At 40.1% G+C, this 23,048-nt stretch overlaps 1 protein-coding gene across 2 annotated transcripts; it reads left to right on the top strand.

Annotated features, from left to right (window-relative positions):
• Positions 1 to 4,531: 4,531 nt before the first annotated feature.
• LOC145782292 (uncharacterized) lies at positions 4,532 to 14,834 on the top strand. 2 transcript variants are annotated; one of them, XM_082594078.1, is made up of 5 exons: positions 4,532 to 4,694; positions 10,797 to 10,867; positions 12,371 to 12,457; positions 14,008 to 14,069; positions 14,146 to 14,834. In XM_082594078.1, the coding sequence occupies exons 1-5, from the start codon at positions 4,580 to 4,582 to the stop codon at positions 14,588 to 14,590; spliced, it is 780 nt and encodes a 259-aa protein (XP_082450204.1). In that variant the 5' UTR covers positions 4,532 to 4,579; the 3' UTR covers positions 14,591 to 14,834. The 2 variants fall into 2 exon arrangements, with proteins under 2 accessions (XP_082450204.1, XP_082450205.1); XM_082594079.1 differs by lacking the exon at positions 12,371 to 12,457.
• The last annotated feature ends 8,214 nt before the right edge of the window (positions 14,835 to 23,048 follow it).

Raw genomic sequence — 23,048 nt, 5'->3', positions numbered from 1 at the left:
ATCTTAACTACTGAGTAGCTGGTTTGGTAGGTACATGCATTAGACATTTGAATGTTTGTAGTGATTTTCAAGCGAAACAGAAGTTTTTGTTAGTTGTTCGAGTGTGTTATTGTTTAAAATACATGTAAAAACTTACATACGAATCATTAACTACGGAGATTAGCATAAATTTGATGCTCTAAAAATAGTCCATTAAAATAAAAATTTTGACAGAATATCTAAAACTAAAGTCATATTTTTCAATTTTTAGGTCATAAACAAAATGGCCCTAGTAATGACTGTCAGTCACAATGTGTTCTGTAAACTGCTGATGCGGCTACGCAACGTCTAGACTAGAGCATTCGAGTTAAAGTTTTATTGGTACTTTTACATACAACATTGTAAATGTAAATTAATGGCAAGTCTCTATGAGACATTGGATTTTCCGCGCACATACGATTTATAGCGTCAAGAACACTAATTGTGCGCTGTTTTTTTTTTTCGGTCATTGACCAATTTTTTAGAAAAATGTCCGAAAAAAATATAGCCTAGCCAATTCGGTCAAAATGTGCAAACAAATATATAGTCAATTCGGCCAAGTGTTGCAAGGTTGAGTTTCGCTGATGAACGTTGAAGAAACGTTTGTCTGTTCCAACTTTTCTCAGGTAAAACACGACAACGTTTCTCAGCGAAACTTAATGTTGTAGCGAGTCAGGAAGTGCAAATTTTGGTTTGTATCAGCTACTTGAAAGGAAATATTTTCATCAGAAAAAATGACCAAAATAAATAAAAAATGACCGAATTTTTACAAGTCATTTCGGACAAATGACCGAAAAGTCTCAGCGAAATAAAAAACAAACAGCTTGCGCGTGCTATGTTGGTGGCTGCAGCGTTTTTGTTAGCATCGATGGTGACCGGAAGTTTTTGCTACATACTCCATCGATAATGATGTTTGAAATTCTTGATGATACGTTGGTCTGAAAGATGGACAGAAGAAGTTGTGTTTGCTGGAAATAAAACACAACTTCTACTTGCTTAAGGTGAGTTTTGTTGATGTTGTTGTTACGATGGTTGTTCAAGAGCTTTTCCCTTGCCTTCCATATCTGTGAAATTTGCGCCTGTGCCACATCAAATTTTGCTGCAACAACTCTCTGCGGCGTTTTCCTTTCTAACTCTTTGATTACAATTAGGCTACTCTTACTACCACTCTTTGACCTTTCGTTTGTTTCTTTTCTGAGGGGTTTCTCTTAAGCTTCACGATAAACCCTGACGCCGCAAATTGCAAAATAATGTGTCAAGATGATGTCACAATGCAAATTAACATCAAACAGCAAATTACTAGACTACAAAAAATAATGAAAATGTTGCTTCCAATGCTTCGTGAGAACTCTCATTGCCTCCCTTCCACAAATCAACCATTGTATTTTAAAGTAAAAATTAAAAATCATATTTTATACTGACAAGCTTTGATTAACGGTTAGGCAACGTTCATAACTGACTTCAACCACTCTTTAGCCATTCGTTTGTCTCTTTTCTGAGAGGTTTCTCTTAAGCTTCACGATAAACCCTGACGCCGCAAATTGCAAAATAATGTGTCAAGATGATGTCACAATGCAAATTAACATTAAACAGCAAGCGCTATTACTAGACTACAAAAAATATGAAAATGTTGCTTCCAATGCTTCGTGAAACTCAGCGTGAAAACTCTCATTGCCTCTCTTCCACATATCAATCCTTGTATTTTAAAGTAAAAATTAAAAGTCATACTTTTTCCGAACGGCTCAACTTTCGCTTCCGTCGCCCACTTGGCTCGTCGCCCACTTGGTCCGTCGCCCACTTGGCTCGTCGCCCACTTGACTCGTCGCCCACTTGTGTCGTCGCCCACATGGTCTCGCCCAAGTGGGTATCGTCCACTTTGTCTCGCCCAGTTGTCGTGTACCGTTGCATTGCAACAAACATTTACTTTGATTGTGTAGCTTTTGTGTCTGAAATTTTTTACTTTTTGTGTTGCTGGAGCCTGGAAGTTAATAGGATTCGGTATTCTGGATTCGATTCTGGATTCGGTTTAGTATTCCGGAATAATTCTGGAATAGTGAATTATTCTGAATTGCCCATCCCTAACGAGGGGGTAAAGATGAAAAAGCTTTAACTACCAGTAACACTATGAAACATCTTCGGACGCAACATCAAAAACAATTGGATGAACAAGAAGAATTACTAGCAAAACAAGTGGCTCAGAAGCGCACACTAAGTAATTATGTTACAGTTACAGCTCCCAAGAAGACTAAACCTGATTCAAAAGCATCATCCGCGACAAATAAAACGCGTGTCTATCACCACTTTGTGGACAACACTAAAAGGCAGAAATGCGGAAGGCGGAAATAAGCCGGGCATGAAATGGCGTATTGTCTGCAGAAGTAGCGATTTAAAGCCGATGTAGAAAACGCGGAACTACAATCTTGGCGTGCATATTGTTTAACATAGCGATAAATTCATCATGAAAGAATGAAACGTTGCAACATGGAAAAAGGCGGAAATGCGATTTTTAACAACAACTCACCACCAAACCTACTTTTATGTTTAAATATCATTGAAAGATATCGTTTAGAAGCAATTGTGAAGTCATTAAATACTTTGACTGTTTTAATTCCACAGTTATTGGAGTAAATTTCGAAATTTATTGGAATTTATTGAAATAGGAAAAGACGGAAATGCGATTTTTAGCCACAACTCAATACCGAGCATTTTCTTATGTTGCAATATCATTGAAAGATATTTTTTAGAAGCAATTGTGAGATCATTAAATACTTTGACTATTTTAATTCTAAAGTTATTTCGGCTTATTTCCGCGCTTCCGCATTTCCGCCTTTTAGTGTTACCCCCACTTTGTAGCACGCAAGAAGTGAAGAACTACCGTAAAAAATCACGCTGTCTAGAGCAGGCGACAAAGTGAACTCTTTTAGACATTTCAAAGGCAGCAACTTGTAACAAAATTGCAACCACTTGTAGAGCGCCAACTAAAAGCAGCTTTAATCATTTAACCAAAGAATCGGAATCGGCAAATATTTAAGAATCGGCGTCGGCAAAAATTTTGTAATTGGCACATCCCTACTAAAAACTTTAACTACCTTTTGCACCCTGCATCTGCAGATGTTAAATCAATGCAAAAAAATGACTGATTTGCTTAGAGCTCGACCAATATCATTTTTTCAGGTCGATACCGATATTTATGAAATTTTTAGGCCGATACCGATATATATCGGCCGATATATATCAGCTACGAAAAATTTGTTACCAACAAAGTTATTAAGCAACAAACCAGTCCAAGAAAGTTTATGCATTAGTTGCTGTAATGGAAAAATCATTCTTAACCCTAATCACAAAAAAAACACCAAACAAAAAAGAAACAACCCAGGCCTCGAAATTCGTTTTTGCTGATGGCAGACAAACGTGTCCGGTCTGAATTCTTTTTAAGAGCTATGGCTACAGTTTGAAAGGCTTTTTTAAACTTCAGCGAAGGCTTTCATCAGACCAACGAGGTGCGCTTGGAGAGTCAAAGCGCCGTGTAGCTGCAATACGCCACATAACTGATTAACTTCCACAGAACGAGGTCATGTGGCTTCTTGCGTCACAATGCTCTGGGCACGGGTCGGAAAACTTCTACAATGACGCTACTATTTTCTTCTGTACAAAGTTTCACTAGGCTTTTTTCTTTGGGTTTATTTTTTGCATGTCATGTGAGCAAAAGTTAATTTTCCCTGGGCCTTTTCTTTCTTACTGTAATACCAAAACTTGACAAATTTTGGTGCATCTTGCTGTGATAGCCTACTCGTATATCTAATTTTGTAACGAATCTTGCCTTATCAATATCACTCGGAGATCAAAGCCAGACATTGTGACGTAAGACTTGAAATAAGTTGCGTGTGGTTAGTGTAGAAGTACACCGGTACTCTCATCGATTCTTAGCGAAAAATTTACCTAAAAATTGTTACACTGATTCAATGTCATCAATCGTTGAAGCAACATAAAACTCAAAAGTTTTCCTGCTTGAATGGAAGCTAAGGGATACAGTACAGTATTAACATTTTCTAGATGCGCGCACTAGCATGGGCGGGAAATTATATTCTTGCAACAATTGTTCATGCTATGCAAGCACATTTGAGCAACTTGTGTTTCTTCTAAAGGCATGTATGGCTGGTTTTGAGTGTGATTTTGCTGGCCGATGTTTATCGGCGAAAAATAGCCGATACAATATATCGGTTACACCTGATATCGGCCGATATATATCGGCTGACCGATATATCGGTCGAGCTCTAGATTTGCTGTTTAGGTATGAGATTCATAAGGGGCTGTCCATAAATGACACTAAAGTTTTCAAAATAACAATATTTAGTCAAAGCTGGATTTTAATCTCGTGGGTTTTTATGCCTTATAAAAGTTTTAACTCTCAAGTTTGGTCGTTGGTGTTTTATATGTTTCTTTGAAATACCAGGTAGCCTACTGTATAAAACAACAATATTTGTAATACCGGTACTGCTATTTTCAAGGGTTATAGTTACAACTGAACATTGTTATTGGCCTTTTGCATTGAGTTGTAAACATGGATAACTGTAATTTGCCCCACAAGAAGCGACGGCATGATGGGTCATACAATCAAAAATATCATCCACGGTACAAGGACAATGTTCGCGAAGAAGGGCGGGAGTGGAGACAAGGTAATGATGTGACCTAATAATAATATATAATCATGCTTTTATTTGCGCCCATTGCGATAACATACAGTACACTGCGATCACAGATGCGATACAACAGGAAGCATCAAAGTGACATATAGCCGCCCCGGAATGGCTCGTTTCGGCGAGTCCGATTCAACTAGTCCGATTCGGCGAGTTCCCTATTCGGCGAGTTTTTGAAATTTTTAAAAGGAAATTATCGGGTACCGTAGCCTAATTGCAATTGCCGTTTTTACATCGTTTTAACGTCGCTAAACGTTGAAATCGTGCAGAAAGGAATAAAAATAAAATGTTTGAACTATTAAATTAAAATTCGTCATGTCAGTTCAGTTGTTTTTATTTCTGAACATCATATGAAAAACAATACACGTCAACATAGCAAAGGTAGAAGCGACAATTCACGTCAACATAGCAAAGGTGTAGAAAAAGGTAGAAGCGACAAAACGCGAACGTTAAAACGTGCTTGTGACCGAAGTAAGTTATTGAGTTGAAAGAAATTTAGCAAGGTTGCATCACCTTCAAAAAAATTTAAGATATGAAGGAAAAATAAAACAAAGAAAATGTTACAAAAAAAATAATGTTTATGTCTATAAGTTAGTACTTTTGAATAGTTAAAATCATAGGCGCCTAACTATTTTTTTGGCCGTGGGGGCGAAAGCGTGTTTCATCAGCAGCAATGTAAATTCAGCGAAATGTCACGCAGATGGATGACGTAATTATGTCGTCACACTAGGATTGCTTTTATTGCCACACTCGGAGTTATCGCTACGTTCGACCTACCGTTAATTATTATAAACAAAGCTCGACTAAAACACATGCTATGCGTCTGCGTTGGCTAGCGGTTGATGGACTGCGACTCTTTAAGCTAAGCGCAACATAAAGTTTAGCAACGAACTAGATTTATTAGCATGAAACAAGAGACGAAAAGGTTTACTAAAAGGTATATATACTGTAAATGGAATGAAAATACTAACTTGATCATATGCTTGAAAATATACCTGTTGAAAGCAAAATCATTCATGTTTACATCAATTCAACAGCACGTCACCTTTAATAAATTTAAAAGTTGCTGACATCCGTAAACAGCCCTTGAAAAATAGTTACAGAGAGACGTTTGATTAAGTTTTCGACTTGACATTGCTCCCTTTTCACTACAATATCGCAACTTATGGCTGACCAGCTTTCAAGTTTCAATTCGCTGTAATACGCCCGTTTTCGTGTTGCAGATGAAACAAAAGATGCGCATATTCCCCCGCCTTTGATCGGGTTTCTATGGCAACGGACGTGTGTGCGCCATGCAGTTTGCGCGAGTCCGTTGTTGTGTTGATTATGCCGCTTGTGCGACTGTGGGCAGTGCGGTTTGTACCAGCCCTTGTTACGTTGGTTAGTGGTAACCTCGGGCCGAGACTTCAAGTTCATTTTCACAGCAACCGATTAACTGCCGCGACAATTCTCTGCAGAGGTTTCGACTTTCGAAAGCGACAGGAGGCTGTTTGCAAGCGCATTAAGTTAAACGCACGCTGCGTCAACGTAGCAAATTATGTTGTTTTTGGGTGCATTCAACATCTGATGACATTGAATCGACGCAAAATGGTAGATTTTTGCTATGTCACAGGCAGCAAAATCAGTCATTTTTACATTGATTCAACGTCTGCAGACGTTAAATCAACGTAAAAATGACAGATTTTTTTGTCTGGGGTGGGATTGTAGCATCGCTACTCGATCTAGTGATTATTTACTGCGAAGCTGTTGCGGTTTGTATTTAAAAATGTTTTCCTGACTGCCGATCGCTAGTTCATCTATTGTTTTATGTATCAATGCCGCATAAAAAGTTGCTCCCACGCGGAAATATGCGTGGGGGCCTGGCCCCCACGGCTTAAGCGCCTATGGTTAAAATGATTAGTTTGGATCAACAAATGTGTGACCTACACTCCTACAGCTTAGATTGAAAGGGAATTATCGGGTAGGCTACCGTAGCCTAGTTATACCGACCAGCAAAAATTTGTTCCAAGAACCCAGGTAGCCTAACAGTTCATTTTTACATTGTAGTAACGGAATGAAAAGGCTAACCAAATGTGTGGCCTATCGTTTTAACGTCGCTAAACGTTGTAATCGTGTAGAAAAGGGTGCTTTTGCTGACTAGGATACGTTGAAACTGAGAAACATTCACAGAAGCCCTATGATACGTTGCATTTTTAAGATAATGTATTCAGACGTTGAATCAATGTACAAATGAAATGTTATGCTAAATGGGTTCATGGAACAAATCGTAGGGCTTCTGTGAATGTTTCTCAGTTTCAAAGTATCCTAGTCAGCAAAAGCTCCCTTTTCTACACGATTTCAACGTTTAGCGACGTTAACACAATAGGCCACACATTTGTTTAGCCTTTTCATTCTGTTACTACAATGTAAAAATGAACTGTGTTCTTGGAACAATTTTTTGCTGGTCGGGATAACTAGGCTACGGTACCCGATAATTTCCTTTCAATCCAAGCTGTAGGCCACACATTTGTTGGTCCAAACTAATCATTTTAACCATTCAAAAGTACTAACTTATAGACATAAACGTGATCTATTTTTTTTTTTTTGTAACATTTTCTTGGTTTTATTTTTCCTTCATATCTTAAATTTTTCTGAAAGTGTTGCGACCGTGCCAAATTTCTTTCATCTCAATAACTTACTTCGGTCACAAGCACGTTTTAACGTTCGCGTTTTGTCGCTTCTACCTTTTTCTACACTACACCTTTGCTATGTTGACGTATTGTTTTTGCTATCATGATCAGAAAGAAAAACAACTGAACTGATATGACGAATTCAAGCACGTTTTAACGTTTGCGTTTTGTCGCTTCTACCTTTGCTATGTTGACGTGTATTGTTTTTCATATGATGGTCAGAAATAAAAACAACTGAACTGACATGACGAATTTTAATTGAATAGTTCAAACATTTTCTTTTTATTCCTTTCTGCACGATTTCAACGTTTAGCGACGTTAAAACGATGTAAAAACGGCAATTATAATTAGGCTACGGTACCCGATAATTTCCTTTCAAAAATTTCAAAGCCTCGCCGAATAGGGCACTCGCCGAAAAGGGCTCTCGCCGAATAGGGAACTCGTCGAATCGGACTCGCCGAATAGTAGCAGACCCAGCCGCCCCGATAGCTCAATTGGTTAGCGCGTCACTTCTGGAACGAAGAAGCTTCAAGATCAAGCGGCGCTGGTTCGACTCTCGGGGTGTGCGCTTGAGCAACGCACGTTAAAGACTGCTCTTCATTCAGCGGCATCTAATGGATGGAATAGTTCCCCAGCAACAAGACTTCAAGTCTTCAACAATCGGAAACTTCACTCTGTCAATCTGGGTGACCGGGCCTGCGTCAGTGATTCAAAGCCTCTACAAGTATGCGAAACTGCCAGGATTAAGCTCTGCAAGAAGCTTTCCCAGTCCGAGGATAAAGATTCAATCAATCAATACTCTTCGAGTTAGCTTCTTCCCTTAGTTTGACTTGCCATTATGTGTCTTTGCCGAGACACAGCCGCGTGCTCTGGAGCAGTGTTGAACCCACGTCCTTTCGAACGTCGCACAGACGTTCTCAGCTACGCAGCCGACACCCTAACCCTAACCTTTATCAGCAGTTTGGAATCAGCAACTGACAAAACTGACAAAGTATAGAAGCCTAATGTATTGCATGGTTATTGGTTATGTGTACTGTACCTGTAACTATTGTTATTTGCTGAATTGGTAGATACTAGACATACTCAATAATTACTCATATCATAGAACTGAAGTATAAGAAAAGTTATTTTATTTCACCACAGATCTGCTCTTGAGTGCATCAATATTTTTGTTTTCCGTTTAGATAAAGCTTAAGTTATTGAATTTGAGTTTGTTAGGTTGGGTTTTAGATAATATTTTATTTTATACATATTACATACGTTTAGTCGTTTACTAACATGCAACACAGTCCTAAGCGAAATAGTTACAGCACTTTGTCATTCTGAAATTTGAATAAACAGTATGGAGCCGTAGCACAGCAGCTAAGTTTATGTTTCAGCAAACATTTGAAATCTTCTTTCACCTTCAGTGGTGTCATTAAGCAAGTTATTGCTTATTTATCATGGCCTTACAAGGTTTACTTATATACATGGTCTGTTCCTCAGCACTACATTTGAAGAAGAGGAAGGTGCCATTTCCAATAGTGCACTGTTGAACAGAATACCTTGATGCACTTATAAGAATGGTTGATGCTTACCCAATATCCATGTCTGCCCTGGGGGCACAGGCCTATGGATTGGATGTTGATGATGAAAGATCACAGTCTGGTGGTACAGTATTTGGCTTCCATTCATGTTTCCATTTTCAGTCCAGCCGATTGACCGCAGAGATGTTTTGTTGTCAGCTTCATTAAACAGAAGTTGAACGGCTTACACAAATAGGTATCATGGTTTCATTCAACAGGGTTGCTCGTTTGAAGGAGCAGAAACTTTGTGGTGAAGAAGGTGGTCTGACTCCAGAGTGGTCGACAAGGAACAGAGCGCTTCTAGTAAACCGCAATAATAGAGAGAGAGAATGGCCGTTTTGAAGAATCCGATTCGGAGACAGCCTTTTCGGAGATTTTTTGAAAATCCAACGACGCCTTCTACAAATCCAACGTCGCCTTCTGTTTATTTAGAGAATTTTGTATTTTATTCCACAATATCATTTTTTTTTGCATTCTGACAAAGAAAAATAAATTGAATTGAAATTTAGCGAAAAATAAGAAGCGAATTAAATTTATTTTTGAGTTAATAAATTAAAATGTTTGCTCACATAAAATTGACATGTATCCTGCGTCATCGTCTGTATGCAAACTTAGAATATATTCGAATCCTCAACTATTAGAAAATTCTTCCCTGGTTTAACAAGTCAATACAAAAACGCTGGAGATGATTCAATCGATGTCAAATAACAAAACAAACAAAAAATAACAGTTCATGCATCTATTTGGAAATTATCGCTGATACCACATAGGAAGTCCCACATGGACTGAGGTGGAACATTACTATGCCCAATTGCCCATGGAAGCAAACAAGTTTCTTGATGCGGTCGTCAGCATCTCTATTTTTTCAACTTTTGTGGCGGACTATGACCGGCTATCACCATATCGTGTTATTATCAGGCAGGCTATAAAAACACCTTAATCTTAATGTTAAGCAACAGAAAGCAAGATTGTTAAAACTAACTTTTAAATTTGGTGATCATTCATTTCTCGATGATTGTAAGCTAATTCCTTTCAATGTACATATTATGCCGTTGTGATTTTACAATTCCCCGAAAAAAACTGTCTCCGAATAGGGATTTCTCTGAATCGGATTCTCCCAATAGTAGCAGACCCATAGAGAGATTACCCCAATGTTCATCTAACATGTTTAGGCACATTTTCATGTTCATTGTGTAAATGAGCATGAAACTTTCACTTAAATCGTCAACATCTACAAGCCGGCAAGCCCCCACCCTCGCATGTGTAATCTTGCCCAGTCAGTGCCCTTGCTGATGACTTCAATTGCCAGTACACTGACTGGCGCTACAGCACAAATAAAATGAAGGACAACTCCTGGCTAATTTAACTGATGAAAGAAAGTAGGACTCACAATATATTAACAAACCATCTCGTTCTCGAACACAACCCAAAATATTTTCTCAGTTACCACCTTGGTCTTTCAAGAACAGAGTCAAATCTTGTCCTGGATGCTACGTGGCGCCTTGGTATTCTGAACATCCTATAAAAGTGATTCCCGCTGGTTTCACAATATTCTCCAGTTAAAAATTCAACTGAGTGTGTGTCATGGACTTCACTAGATTTAGCCAAAAATTTCTGTTCAAAAAATCCCGGACCGGCCTGGGTCCATGCTTATTCTGGCTCTTTTGTATTAATTGAGATCGATCTTGACAATCCTCTGCAAAGATGTTTGAAAGTCTGGCTTTACGAACAAAGAAACTGTCAAGATCAAGCAGCACTGGTTCGACTCCTGGGGTGTGTGGTACTACTGTGGTAGTGCGCTTGAGGAACCTAAAGTGGCCGCTTTCATTTTGTTTTATTTGTTTTAGAAACTTTCAGCGAGAATCGCTTCACCCACCACCGTGGCGGCCACACAAAGGAGAACGACAGAGACATTCAGGTTTTTGCAAGTTCTTTGTATAGTTTTATTGTGTTCTTGTCCGCTTCAACCAGGACTGTAACTAACCCAAGCTTTTTAATAAAACCCAGCCCACCAGGGTTTTTATGGGCAACAATACGCTTCAAAACCTTTTTTTGACAAAAATGGGTTTCATCACATAAAAACAGCCGAATTTTTTTTTTATTGCAATGAACCAGCTTGATTGGCTATATATTATTCATGCGATATGCATTCATGTGAAAAACATGCCCCTAGGCAGTGAGTTGTTGGTTGCTAAATGAAACAAGAATTTAATTCAAACAGATACATTAGTTTGTTTGTTTATTTTTTCTACCAATAATAGCGGTTGGATGGTGCAACGGATATAAGGCATTGGCTTTCCAATTATGGGAGCAAGTCTTCTAGGTGCAGACAGTTAGACGCCGGTCACATAGGCGCGCAATATCAGGTTGGCAGGTAGGATAATGCTCTTCACACAAAATGTTGTATTTAACAAAAAAATATGTCATGGCTTCCGTGAGTGAAGCTGCTTAAACCGGCAATGCTTTTCACACAAAATGTTATATCGAACAAAAAAATATGTCTGTATGTGATACAATCTGCAGACTTTACTAGGAATAGCATCTAAATGAACGGGCGCCACAGTGCTCCGTACCTAAATATCCAGACGCCACAGTGTGTGCGCCTATTTGACCGGCGCCTAACAGTCTGCGCCTAAAAGACTTGGACCCCCAATTATGGCTTTCCAACCTGGTTTGACTCTCGCCTTCAGTTGGTTGTTGAAAACACTGCTCGCCTCTACCCAGGGTGTAATAAATTGGGTGGGCATAATTTCTGCAGGAAAGGCGGCCGAGAGAAAGGAACTGGCCACCCTACTCTCCTTAGTGCTGAAGGCTTAGTATAATGAGAACCTTATCTTCTCACCACTCGGCTGCGTAGCCGAGTGGTGAGAACGTCTGCGCGACGTTCGAAAGGACGTGGGTTCGACACCGCTCCAGAGCACGCGGCTGTGTCTCAGCGAAAGACACTTAAAGGCAAGCCAAAATAAGGGGAGCAGCTGACTCGAAGACTATATGTCACTTTGCTGCTTCCTGTCGTCTGTTGTATCGCATCTGTGATCGCAGTGTACTGTATGTTATCGCAATGGGCGCAAATAAAACCATGATTATTATTACCCGACACTTGAATCAAGTATGGGACAAAAAAAACTGCAACAAAACAAATGCTAGAAAAGATAACAATCCCGGTGAACACCCAAGCTTTGTATTATTTATGTGATTAGTTGTTGAAAATAAAACTTTTGAGAGAAATTTTTATTCCATCACAGGTGGTGCCACTAGTTTTTTTCTCTAACAACTTCGAAGTTGAAACAGAACTCCTCATACTAGTTTTGTAGATCGAGCCATATCCTTTTAAAAAACCAATTTTGTTTAATAAATAATCCAGCCCACCCCGGCAGCTACCCACTACAACCCTGGCTTTAACCCAACAATGCATTTGCAGATTAACTTGATTGGGAGGAAGATGAAAGATCCGATGTTCCACGTTTGTGAGACATGCTCTCTCCCCATACGGAGCTATGGCAGGATGGTGAGTTGTGACCTTGACTGTGCATTTGGGTAGAGAGGTTACTTTTTTAACCTTAAACAGACATAACTGAGCAACAACACAGCATTTAACGTTATAAAAACAAAAAGCACAATAACGAACGTTTTCGGCTTGCATCTAGCCCTTATCAAACCTTCAAAAGAAAACTAATTTTACATTGCGTAAGAAATACTAGAGAAACATTCAGTATTACAACAAAATCTAATCTAAACATTTGAGATCTGCTTTATCTTGTATCCAAGCAGATTACTTGTGTGCAAGTGTTCAAGCAGATTACTCAAGATGGATTAGACAAGTTTCACCAGTTAACACAGCCTTTAATCTCGTGTTGTGCTTGTGTCCAAAAACATTTCGTTTGCAGCCCTTGAAATTTGGGAGCAAGTCTTTTAGGCGCAGACAGTTAGGCGCCGGTCAAATAGGCGCGCACACTGTGGCGTCTGGATATTTAGGTGCGAAGCACTGTGGCGCCCGTTCATTTAGGTGCTATTTCTAATAAAGTCTGCAGATTGTATCAGCGTGGCAGGTAGGATAATTCTTTTCCCACAAAATGTTACATTGAACAGAAAAATATACTGTATTTGAATGCGTGTGTTCGGCATTTATTTGTTGTTAGTCCAGGTTTGCGTCGGCGAAAGTTTTATCAATAAATTATTCAAGTTTCCGAACATGACTGAGTTCACTTTTAGTGAGTAAAATAATAACTATGATACACTAAACATCAGTAAAAAATATACCGTAGCCTATATTCAAGCGGGTGGTAGGCTTGAGTGAAAAGTAACTTAGTTTTTCGTCAAAACCCCGACTAGGTGTAATAACGAGCAAAGTCGCACCATTATGCTTGCAACTTATAGCTAGGGTTCATATGCCCGATAGAAATGTATTCATGTTGTAGAGCGTTGTCTCATACGAACTCGCCGTACGACCAATCTATCCCGAGTAGAAGCAATTGCGAAAGATAACAGATTAAGTAAAGTTCCATCTGGCGGCAACCTGTGTTCAGGATGCATAGCAAATGTCCTGTGGAGATGCGCTACTATCAAGAGTAGTAGAGCGTTGTCTCGCACCTCATCTCCACACGCGCATTAACAAAACAACATATTTTTCTGTTCAATGTAACATTTTTTGTGAAAAGCATTGCCCTACCTGCCAAGCTGATACAATCTGCAGACTTTACTAGGAATGGCACCTAAATGAACGGGCGCCACAGTGCTCCGCACCTAAATATCCAGACGCCACAGTGTGCGCGCCTATTTGACCGGCGCCTAACTGTCTGCGCCTAAAAGACGTGGACCCTGAAATTTCACCTTTTGATAAAATTTGAAAAGTACCGAATACTGCTACCGCATAGGCTACGTGCTAAAGTAATCCGGTAACCGGTACTGGTACTTTTTAAATAAGTACCAGTATCAGATGACTTTTAAAGTACCGATACCCATCTGTGGTAGTCAATAGGATGGTACCTTGAGCATTGATAAAATCGTTTGTTGTTTAATAAATAGTTTTGTTGTGTAACAAACATCCCTCCATTGCAGCTTCCTTGCAAACATGTCTTCTGCTTTTCCTGCGCTAAAGAAACCGGCCACAACTGTCCCAGGTCAGTGACTTGTTGTTTGACGTGCATTTAGTTTCAGTGACATTTTTATGTGTTTAATATTTTATGTTTATTGCAGGTGCAAGAACAATGTTCAGCGGATCGAGCAGTGCCCTCTTGGGACAGTATGGTTGTGCCCCCTCACTAACACTTGCAAACGGACATATCTCTCTCAGCGGGATCTTCAAGCTCACATTGATCACCGACATAAACCTCTTCCTGTGATTCCTCATCCCATTGTGTTGCCTCCTGTCAGTGTTCCGCCCCCTAATGTTCCCCCTCCTCCCATCACTGTTCCTCCCCCTACTTTGATCCATAATCCACTGAACGACCCATTCATGCTTGTACCGACATCGACTCCTCCGGTCGTTCCATCATCTGAAGCCCAACCCCGTCCAAGTAGTAACCTCATCACTGTACCAATCCAAGATGAATCTCAGCCCCCGCCGCCCCCGCCATGTCGACCCCACAACCAGCCGCAGTTGTACGTTCCACAATCTCAACCATCAATACAATATCAGTGACATCACTCCAGGAATTGCTGCATCACTTTGTAGAACTCTTCAGCTCTGTGACGTATAAATTCGGTATTGACGTCACCATGCATCAGGAAGACTTCGCTGCTATGTGCGATGAGGTTAGATAAGTTTAGTCTTCTGCCTTTCTAGCACAGGACCATAGAATGAAGGTTCAACGATAGATGGTCGATTTGTCGTGGTACCTTTGAATGGTGTTTCTATGTTGCCAGTCGGTGTTTGCGAAGACCAATAAAATCTTTCTCTGTGTAGACTTTGTTATTCACTGGCTTGAATTATTAGGTATGTGAATATGAAAAGCATGATAGAAGGCCTAAGCGGATGAGTAAAAATTGTAATAGTTCGATTAACAAAGCAGTGTGACCACCATCTCGCGCCCCCTCCCTCCGAAATTCACTAGTGAGCCTCTACTTTTTAGTAAAGGTGCCTAATATGTTTTTCAGTTCAGTTTGTTTTTATTTCTGACCATCACAACAAAAAAACAATACATGACAAACATAGCAGAAGTCTAGAAAAAGGTAGAAACGACAAAACGCGGTGTCACGATTTCTTTCTATCTCTTACCAGGAAAAAGACTTGGAAAGGTTCAATGACGTAGTTTAATGGGTCAAACCGAAAGGCAGTCAATTAAATGTCGAATAATTCTACTAGTAGAATGATAATCTAACTTCTTGAAGGACTTTAACGAACGGCTTCTCAAATAACTCTAATTTTGATCAGAAATTATATCAGCATCAATTCTCATCTACTTGTATTCGATTACTTCAACTCTCAATCAACAATAATTTCTGCATCAACTACCAATCCACAACTCATAACACAACTCTCATAACCAACTCAATAATAATAATAAACATTACACAAACTACACCACTATTTATAGTTGGTTGTTCAGTCCAGTAACTTCGAGAAGGTTACGTAAGGTTACGTCATAAAGAACCATTGTTCTATCAAGCAGCATTTAAATGTAAACAACAGAAGTCTCTAGAATGTCACGTAGGGAAAATGATTCCAGAAAACACATTTTACATAACACAGATTTCGTAATCAGAGGTTACTTCAGGTCATAACCGATAATAACACATCGCACCAGAATTCTACAACCAAAACAACACGCTCGTTGAAGATACAAAGCAAGCCATCGCGAGGCATTGCACCTTGATTGTGACATACGCCCCCCCTTAGAATATTGTTGCAAACAATATAACAACACAATCAATACAAAACACACCACAAAACAATTAATTACTCAATAAAACAGTTCTCATTAGTCCATCGTTGCATGATCTACCAACGACAGCGTTTCTCAAAACAATAATCACGTTTACTGTGAAAGTTTCCAACGTCCTCAATATCTTCAGTGCACCGGCGAGCAAGATGACCCATCTTCTTACATCGGAAACACTTCCTCTCCGGACAGTCCTTGGCCAGATGACCTTCTCTGTGGCAGTTGTAGCAAGCCTTTTCATCAAAAGAGCAGTTCCTGGCTATGTGTCCAATCTCTCCACATCGGTAGCAGTGGTTGTCACGGCAACGTCTGTTTTCCGAATGTCCGCCGTCAGCAACGCATTCCCTGGCGAAGTGTCCGCGTCTACCGCTCTATAGCAAACTCCAAATGGTCGTCGCCTGCCTCTTCCCCTCGGTTCTTCGCGCTCATTGTATCCATGACCGTGAGATCGTCGCTGATTATCTGCAGAACAATCTCGAGCAAAGTGACCATTCTTGCCACAAGAATAACAAGTAACTTCAGAATTTCTCTCAATAACATTTCCGATTATAAGATCAACTAAAGGGTTTTGTAAACATAACGCTTTCACAGTCCCACTACAATACGGAGTTTCGATATATATCCTTGCTAACGGTCCTTGGATTGAAGTGTTATTTATTGACATCACAATTCCAGTTTTTCCCGTTAATTGACTATCTTTAACCAAATCTCTCCTCACCATTATACCCGTAGAACCAGAATCACGTAAAACTTTTACCTTTTTGTTTCCAACTTTTCCATCCACTACTGGCAGGTAATCTTCAGGTATTACTTCTTCGCAAACATCTTCATCCGGTCTCTCCTCGTCAAACGCTGGTTCATGAATCATTATCGCACAACCACCTCGATAAACGTCCGTGTCTTTATTTTTTCCAGACTGATTGGGTAAGGAAAACGACTTGTCCTTGCATTCTTTCGCTTCGTGTCCTTGCCTATTGCAACGATTGCACCACTTCCTCGATTCCTGATGATTTCTGTTAGTCTTCTTCCGGCAGTTAACAGCCTTATGGCCTAAGCCATTACAATTAAAACAACGTACTACTCTTGGAACCGCACCTCCTTTAAAATTATTTGTTTGCTCCTCGTCATCATCGAATGACAACATTTCTTCGGTCGACAATTTCTCATCATGGGCAACTAAGTATTGTTCCGCCACACTGGCTATTTCTTCTAGAGTCTTTGGACTTCTCTCCATTAAATAAACAGACAGATCTTTTGAACATGAATCTGTGAATTGTTCCTTAACTATAAGGTTTGCCAATCCGTCCAATAATTGATCGGCCCCCGAAAGTTCAAACCATTTTAACAAAAGGTTTCTTAAACGTTCAATAAATTGACCTGGGCTTTCGTGTCGTTCAGGCTTTGCCTCACGGAATCTTTGACGGTATCCATGCTTGGTAAAATTGTATCGCTTTAACAGAGCTAACTTCAATCTGTCGTAATTCATGGCTTCTTCTTGCGAAAGTCTTGAATATACATCAAGAGCTTGTCCCGATAATAACATGCTTAGCTGGGTAGCCCACGTCGACTTCTCTAATTTGGCTATTGTAGCATATCTTTCAAATCTTAACAAATAACTATCCAACTCATCTTTTTTATCAACAAATGATGGCAAATCTGGACGTCTAACTTGCGCCACAATAACATCTCGAACATTATCATTAGTAGAATTAGATCGCTCACCAATGTCCAGCTTTTGTCTTTCTAAATCAAGTTTTAACTTTTCCAATTCATATTGCGCTTTTCTTTCTTCAGCTTCTGCTTCGCATTGTGCTCGCTTCTCTTCTGCTTCGCGCTGCGCCCACTTCTCTTCAGCTTCAAGTTGCGCCCGCTTCTCTTCAACTTCTAGTTGTGCTCGCTTCTCCTCAGCTTCAAGTTGTGTTCGCTTCTCCTCAGCTTCAAGTTCTGCTTTCCTTATTTCACGAGCAGCTCTTCTATCTTCTCTTTCGTCAGCTTCTCGCTGAGCTTTTTGGTCCATTATCTTGTGATACTGTTCCATCACAAACTGAGACTTCTCATTACCAGTCAGCCCCATTCGTTCAGCCATGCTCCCTAAGTCTTCAATCATCTCATGTTTGACCGTATCCGCCATTTTGACAGCTTGTTGTTAATTTATTATTCTTTCAATAAATCTTTCGGTATTCTTTGGTTTTTCGGTTATCATCCCGGACGAGCCCCCAGAGTGTCACGATTTCTTTCTATCTCTTACCGGGAAAAAGACTTGGAAAGGTTCAATGACGTAGTTTAATGGGTCAAACCGAAAAGCAGTCAATTAAATGTCGAATAATTCTACTAGTGGAATGATAATCTAACTTCTTGAAGGACTTTAACGAACGGCTTCTCAAATAACTCTAATTTTGATCAGAAATTATATCAGCATCAATTCTCATCTACTTGTATTCGATTACTTCAACTCTCAATCAACAATAATTTCTGCATCAACTACCAATCCACAACTCATAACACAACTCTCATAACCAACTCAATAATAATAATAAATATTACACAAACTACACCACTATTTATAGTTGGTTGTTCACAGAGGTGGGCACCCGCTACTTTTAAAGTAGCGCGCTACCCGCTACCGCTACTTGGACCAAAATAGCGCGCGCTACCGCTACCCGCTACCAATTTACAAAAGTAGCGCGCTACCCGCTACCGCTACTCGGACCAAAGTAGCGCGCGCTACCGCTACTTCTACCGCTACTTTTGTCTAAAATGACACTAGGAAACACTGTTTAAGTCCCTAGTGACGAAAAAATGACAGTGTAAACGAATGCTATTAGTCGTTTACAACGAATGCTATCAATCGTTTATACTGTCATTTTAACGTCGTTATAGAAAACACATAAGGGAAATTTATTGTCTTTCAGAAACAGGAGCATTTCAAAGCAATAACACATCTTTCATAAACACGAGCATTTCAAAATGGGTGTCACTAAGTCCTGCCCGCTTTGGCTTGAGCACATCCTTTCCAACAGAGAAAAGTCTCTCCACCGCAGCACTGGAAGGAATGGGGGTGTTGTACTTAATGAAGAGACGTTTCTAATCGGTATTCGAGAAGTTCATGGACTTGCTCCTGTCCGAAAAAAAGGTGTCAACGATTACTGTTTCCTTCTGCAACGACGTTTCACGGGATAGCGCCAACACACCAAAAAATTCATCTTCGGATTCGTGACTGGTGTTGGTGTCACTCTTCTCGGTTCCAACCTGGCTTGATGTCTCTCGCAACAGTCGAATTAAATCCGTCTTGACTTTTTCTCGCAGTGCGTCAGCATCATCCGTGGAAACGTAGTGCAGAAATTGTAGTCACGACGTCTTGAAGGAGGGATGAAGACATGATGCCATAACGCACTTCATGTCGTTGAAGCACTTGCTGAAACGTTTCTTCACTCCTTCAAGGACTTTCACTCGCAATTCCTCACAGGTCACAAGATCACTGATCTCGGTCAACTTCTTCGCGCAAATTATGATGGTTGGAAGCAAGACTACGAGTATTATTATTACGAACAAAAAAACGAGTATTATTTTCACTTTAAATTAAAAAGTAGCGGGTAGCGGGAGTGCGAGTGCGACTGAAAAAAAGTAGCGCCTCTCCCGCTACCGCTACATTGGAAAAAAAATAGCGCCGCTACTGCAGCCGCTACTCCAACTAAAAAGTAGCGCCGCTACCGCTACTTTTACCGAAAAAGTAGCGCCGCTAGTAGCGCGCTACAAAAGTAGCGCGCTACTGCCCACCTCTGGTTGTTCAGTCCAGTAACTTCGAGAAGGTTACGTAAGGTTACGTCATAAAGAACCATTGTTCTATCAAGCAGCATTTAAATGTAAACAACAGAAGTCTCTAGAATGTCACGTAGGGAAAATGATTCCAGAAAACACATTTTACATAATACAGATTTCGTAATCAGAGGTTACTTCAGGTCATAACCGATAATAACACATCGCACCAGAATTCTACAACCAAAACAACACGCTCGTTGAAGATACAAAGCAAGCCATCGCGAGGCATTGCACCTTGATTGTGACACGCGGACATTATAACGTGCATGATGCCAAAGCAGGACAATCAGTTTAAAATATAGCACGGTCGCAACATCTCGTTTTTCAAACCATATGTAGTGAATTCGGATCAAAAACATCAGATTGACTCCACAATCTGTTGGGACGCCATTTTTGAATACATAACAACGCAAAGGGCTATGGAGTTCAACTAAAAGATTTTCATCATCGTTTTCAGCCTGTGGTTGGCTGGTCCACTGCTGAGCGAAGCCCTTCCCACTTTCTTGCCAATCTGGTCGATCGTTTGTTTAGACCAGTTTGTTATTCTCAGGGATATCTAGAGAAGGGGATGCGAAGGCTCACGGCGATTGCCTTATTCTTATGACACTACCAGGGCGGTAGTTTGTAGCGCGTGAAACATGCGTTTTTTCACAATTGCAGAAAGTTTTGTTGTGCAGCTGGTACAGTCAGCTACAGAAGACAGTTAGTAAATGTTACATAAAGCATTTTTAACGAATACTTGTTCGGAAAGACAGTTGATAAGTTACCAGTAAGCCGTTTTTCTTAAAGCTTTTACAGTAGGCTAGATGTAAATCAAGTATACGGATAGTTGAATTAACAAGTAACCATGAGCATGCAGTGAGTATCTAGGCCTGATGCTAATAGCGCAATGCAGGTTACCATAAGATTTTTTAAACTAATCCCGGTGCCAATTGTCATTTTATGGTAAACAGATATTATTTACGATAAACAAAAGCCCTTCTATTGTCAGACGTATTAAAAGCCTTCGTATCCCCTTCTTTAGATATCCCTGGTTATTCTAGGCTACATTCCACAAAGACTAGGGAAAAAATGACGCAACCTTTGTCCTAAAAGAAACAGATAGACACTGGGTTGAATGCAGAACAGCCAAACAACAACATGTTTGCACCACACAATCACAACACCCTTATATCAACATTTTTGAATGGAGGGGAGCATTGGGCCATGTCGAAAAGGAAAGAAGAAGCCAAGAAGGGAATGTTGATGTTTTTGACGTCTTCAGATGTTCAATTCAATACAAAAAGAATTAATTCGCAGGCTAGTGAAGCAGAGGTGTGCGGAGTGAGGTTTTCTGGACTCCTGCTCCATTCCGATTCCAAATAGCCTACTTTGGAAATATTGGCTCCAAACTCCAATCCGACTTCAAACGCCTACACCATAATCCAGATTTTTTATAATCCTATATTAGCCTACATATATAACACTATACCTTCCCTATCCCTTGTCATGAACAAAAAGCATATTTTCAAATGAAAAAATTACTACTTGGAAAATATAACCATAAGAGTAGCTACACAAAAGTAACAACTAACAACTGTGCGAAGAACAGAGTAAATATTTGTAGGTCTTATGCTAAAAGTACCAGCTGGCAAAAAAATCAGACTCCTACTCCAATTCTACGCCTGCTCAGCCAAGAATTTCAGACTTCGGCTCCACTCCAACTTTTGCCGAAACTCGAGACTCCGGCTCCTAAATACTCCAAAACTCAGGCTCCTGTATAGGCCTACACCTCTGTGATGAAGATTGTTCAAATTGAGTTGTCAGTCTGAAATTCTAATATTTCTTGAGATTTGTTTTACATATGACTCGGTAAATGCAAAAATATTCAACGACACATGTCAACTGTTTTTATTTAATTTTGCATCACAACCAAGCTGTTCAAAACACAACAAAAGTAGTTTTATAATAATAACAATAATCGTGTTTTTATTTGCGCCCATTGCGATAACATACAGTGCACTGCGATCACAGATGCGATACAACAGACGACAGGAAGCAGCGAAGTGACATATAGTCTTCGAGTCAGCTGCTCCCCTTATTTTGGCTTGCCCTTAAGTGTCTTTGCCGAGACACAGCCGCGTGCTCTGGAGCGGTGTCGAACCCACGTCCTTACGAACGTCGCGCAGACGTTCTCACCACTCGGCTACGCCGCCGACTTTTACAAAAACCAACTAGAGATAGGCAGAAAATACAGTAACCTTCCTTTCTGTGAAATAAGAGAAATTGGAGAATTCGCAATGATAGCTCAGTTGTTTGAGCGCTTCACTTTACGAGCGAAGAAATTTCAAGATGAAGCAGCTTTATAGTTCGACTAGATAGCTCAATTGGTTAGCGCGTCACTTCTGGAACGAAGAAGCTTCAAGATCAAGCGGCGCTGGTTCGACTCTCGGAGTGTGCGCTTGAGCAACGCACGTTAAGGGCTGCTCTCCATTCAGCGGCATCTAATGGATGGAATAGTTCCCCAGCAACAAGACTTCAACAATCGGAAACTTCACTCTGTCAATCTGGGTGACCGGGCCTGCGTCAGTGATTCAAAGCCTCTACAAGTATGCGAAACTGCCAGGATTAAGCTCTGCAAGAAGCTTTCCCAGTCCCAGGATAAAGATTCAATTAATCAATCGACTTGCGATGTGTGCGCTTGAGCAAGAGCAACATGTTTCAATGACTGTTCTCCATTCGGCACCCAGTGGATGGCAGTGTTGAGTAGAGTGTGATTTTTGAGACTCATTTCGTTACATCTGTGTCATCGGAACACAGTTACGCCACCACCAGTTCTGCTGTCATCAGGAGATCAGAAACACTTAAATAAAAACTAGAACCTCTGCACAAGCATTACCACCAGGTCGAAAATCGTGGGAACAAGTTTTTTCACCCAACAGAACAATACTTGACTTACTGACTTATTTGATTAAACTAAAATGCAAAGTTGCTGAACCAAACTCCAAATCCACTCCAAAAGTTTTGTAAAAATGAAACTCCTACTCCACACAACACTTAACTCTAGTGGATGGAATAGCCTAAATCACGAAATAATACCAAATCTCTGCGTGACAAAAAAAATTAGGCTAAGCCTTTCCTAAACAACCAAGCACTCTTCGTCATTTATCATTTTCTAGTTGAGAGTCAAATACTGTAGGCCTATTGTATCACAACATGGTGTCATGAAAACAAGACTAGCCTACATTGCAAAAGCTACAACGTGCAAGCAATAACTTTCTTCGTAGCTTCTGTATTTGGCATTGACCGTAGAGAAAGCATAAAAGGTGTAATGGAACTCAATTTAAAATCGATTAACCACATGAAAACTACAGAGATTGCAACTTTCATGTTTAAATATTCAAAAAAGCCGCTCCCCAC

This window comes from Aplidium turbinatum, chromosome 13, assembly GCF_918807975.1.
Source record: "Aplidium turbinatum chromosome 13, kaAplTurb1.1, whole genome shotgun sequence".
Lineage (NCBI taxonomy): Eukaryota > Metazoa > Chordata > Ascidiacea > Aplousobranchia > Polyclinidae > Aplidium > Aplidium turbinatum.
The sequence above is the reverse complement of the archived record's forward strand: the minus strand, read 5'-3'. Positions and strand labels throughout refer to the sequence as shown.

Coding starts and splice junctions, on each gene's coding strand:
- LOC145782292 (XM_082594078.1), top strand. CDS start 4,580: ATGGATAACTGTAATTTGCCCCACAAGAAGCGACGGCATGATGGGTCA. Junction 10,868..12,370: donor AGAACGACAGAGACATTCAG/GTTTTTGCAAGT, acceptor ATGCATTTGCAG/ATTAACTTGATTGGGAGGAA. Junction 12,458..14,007: donor TACGGAGCTATGGCAGGATG/GTGAGTTGTGAC, acceptor CCTCCATTGCAG/CTTCCTTGCAAACATGTCTT.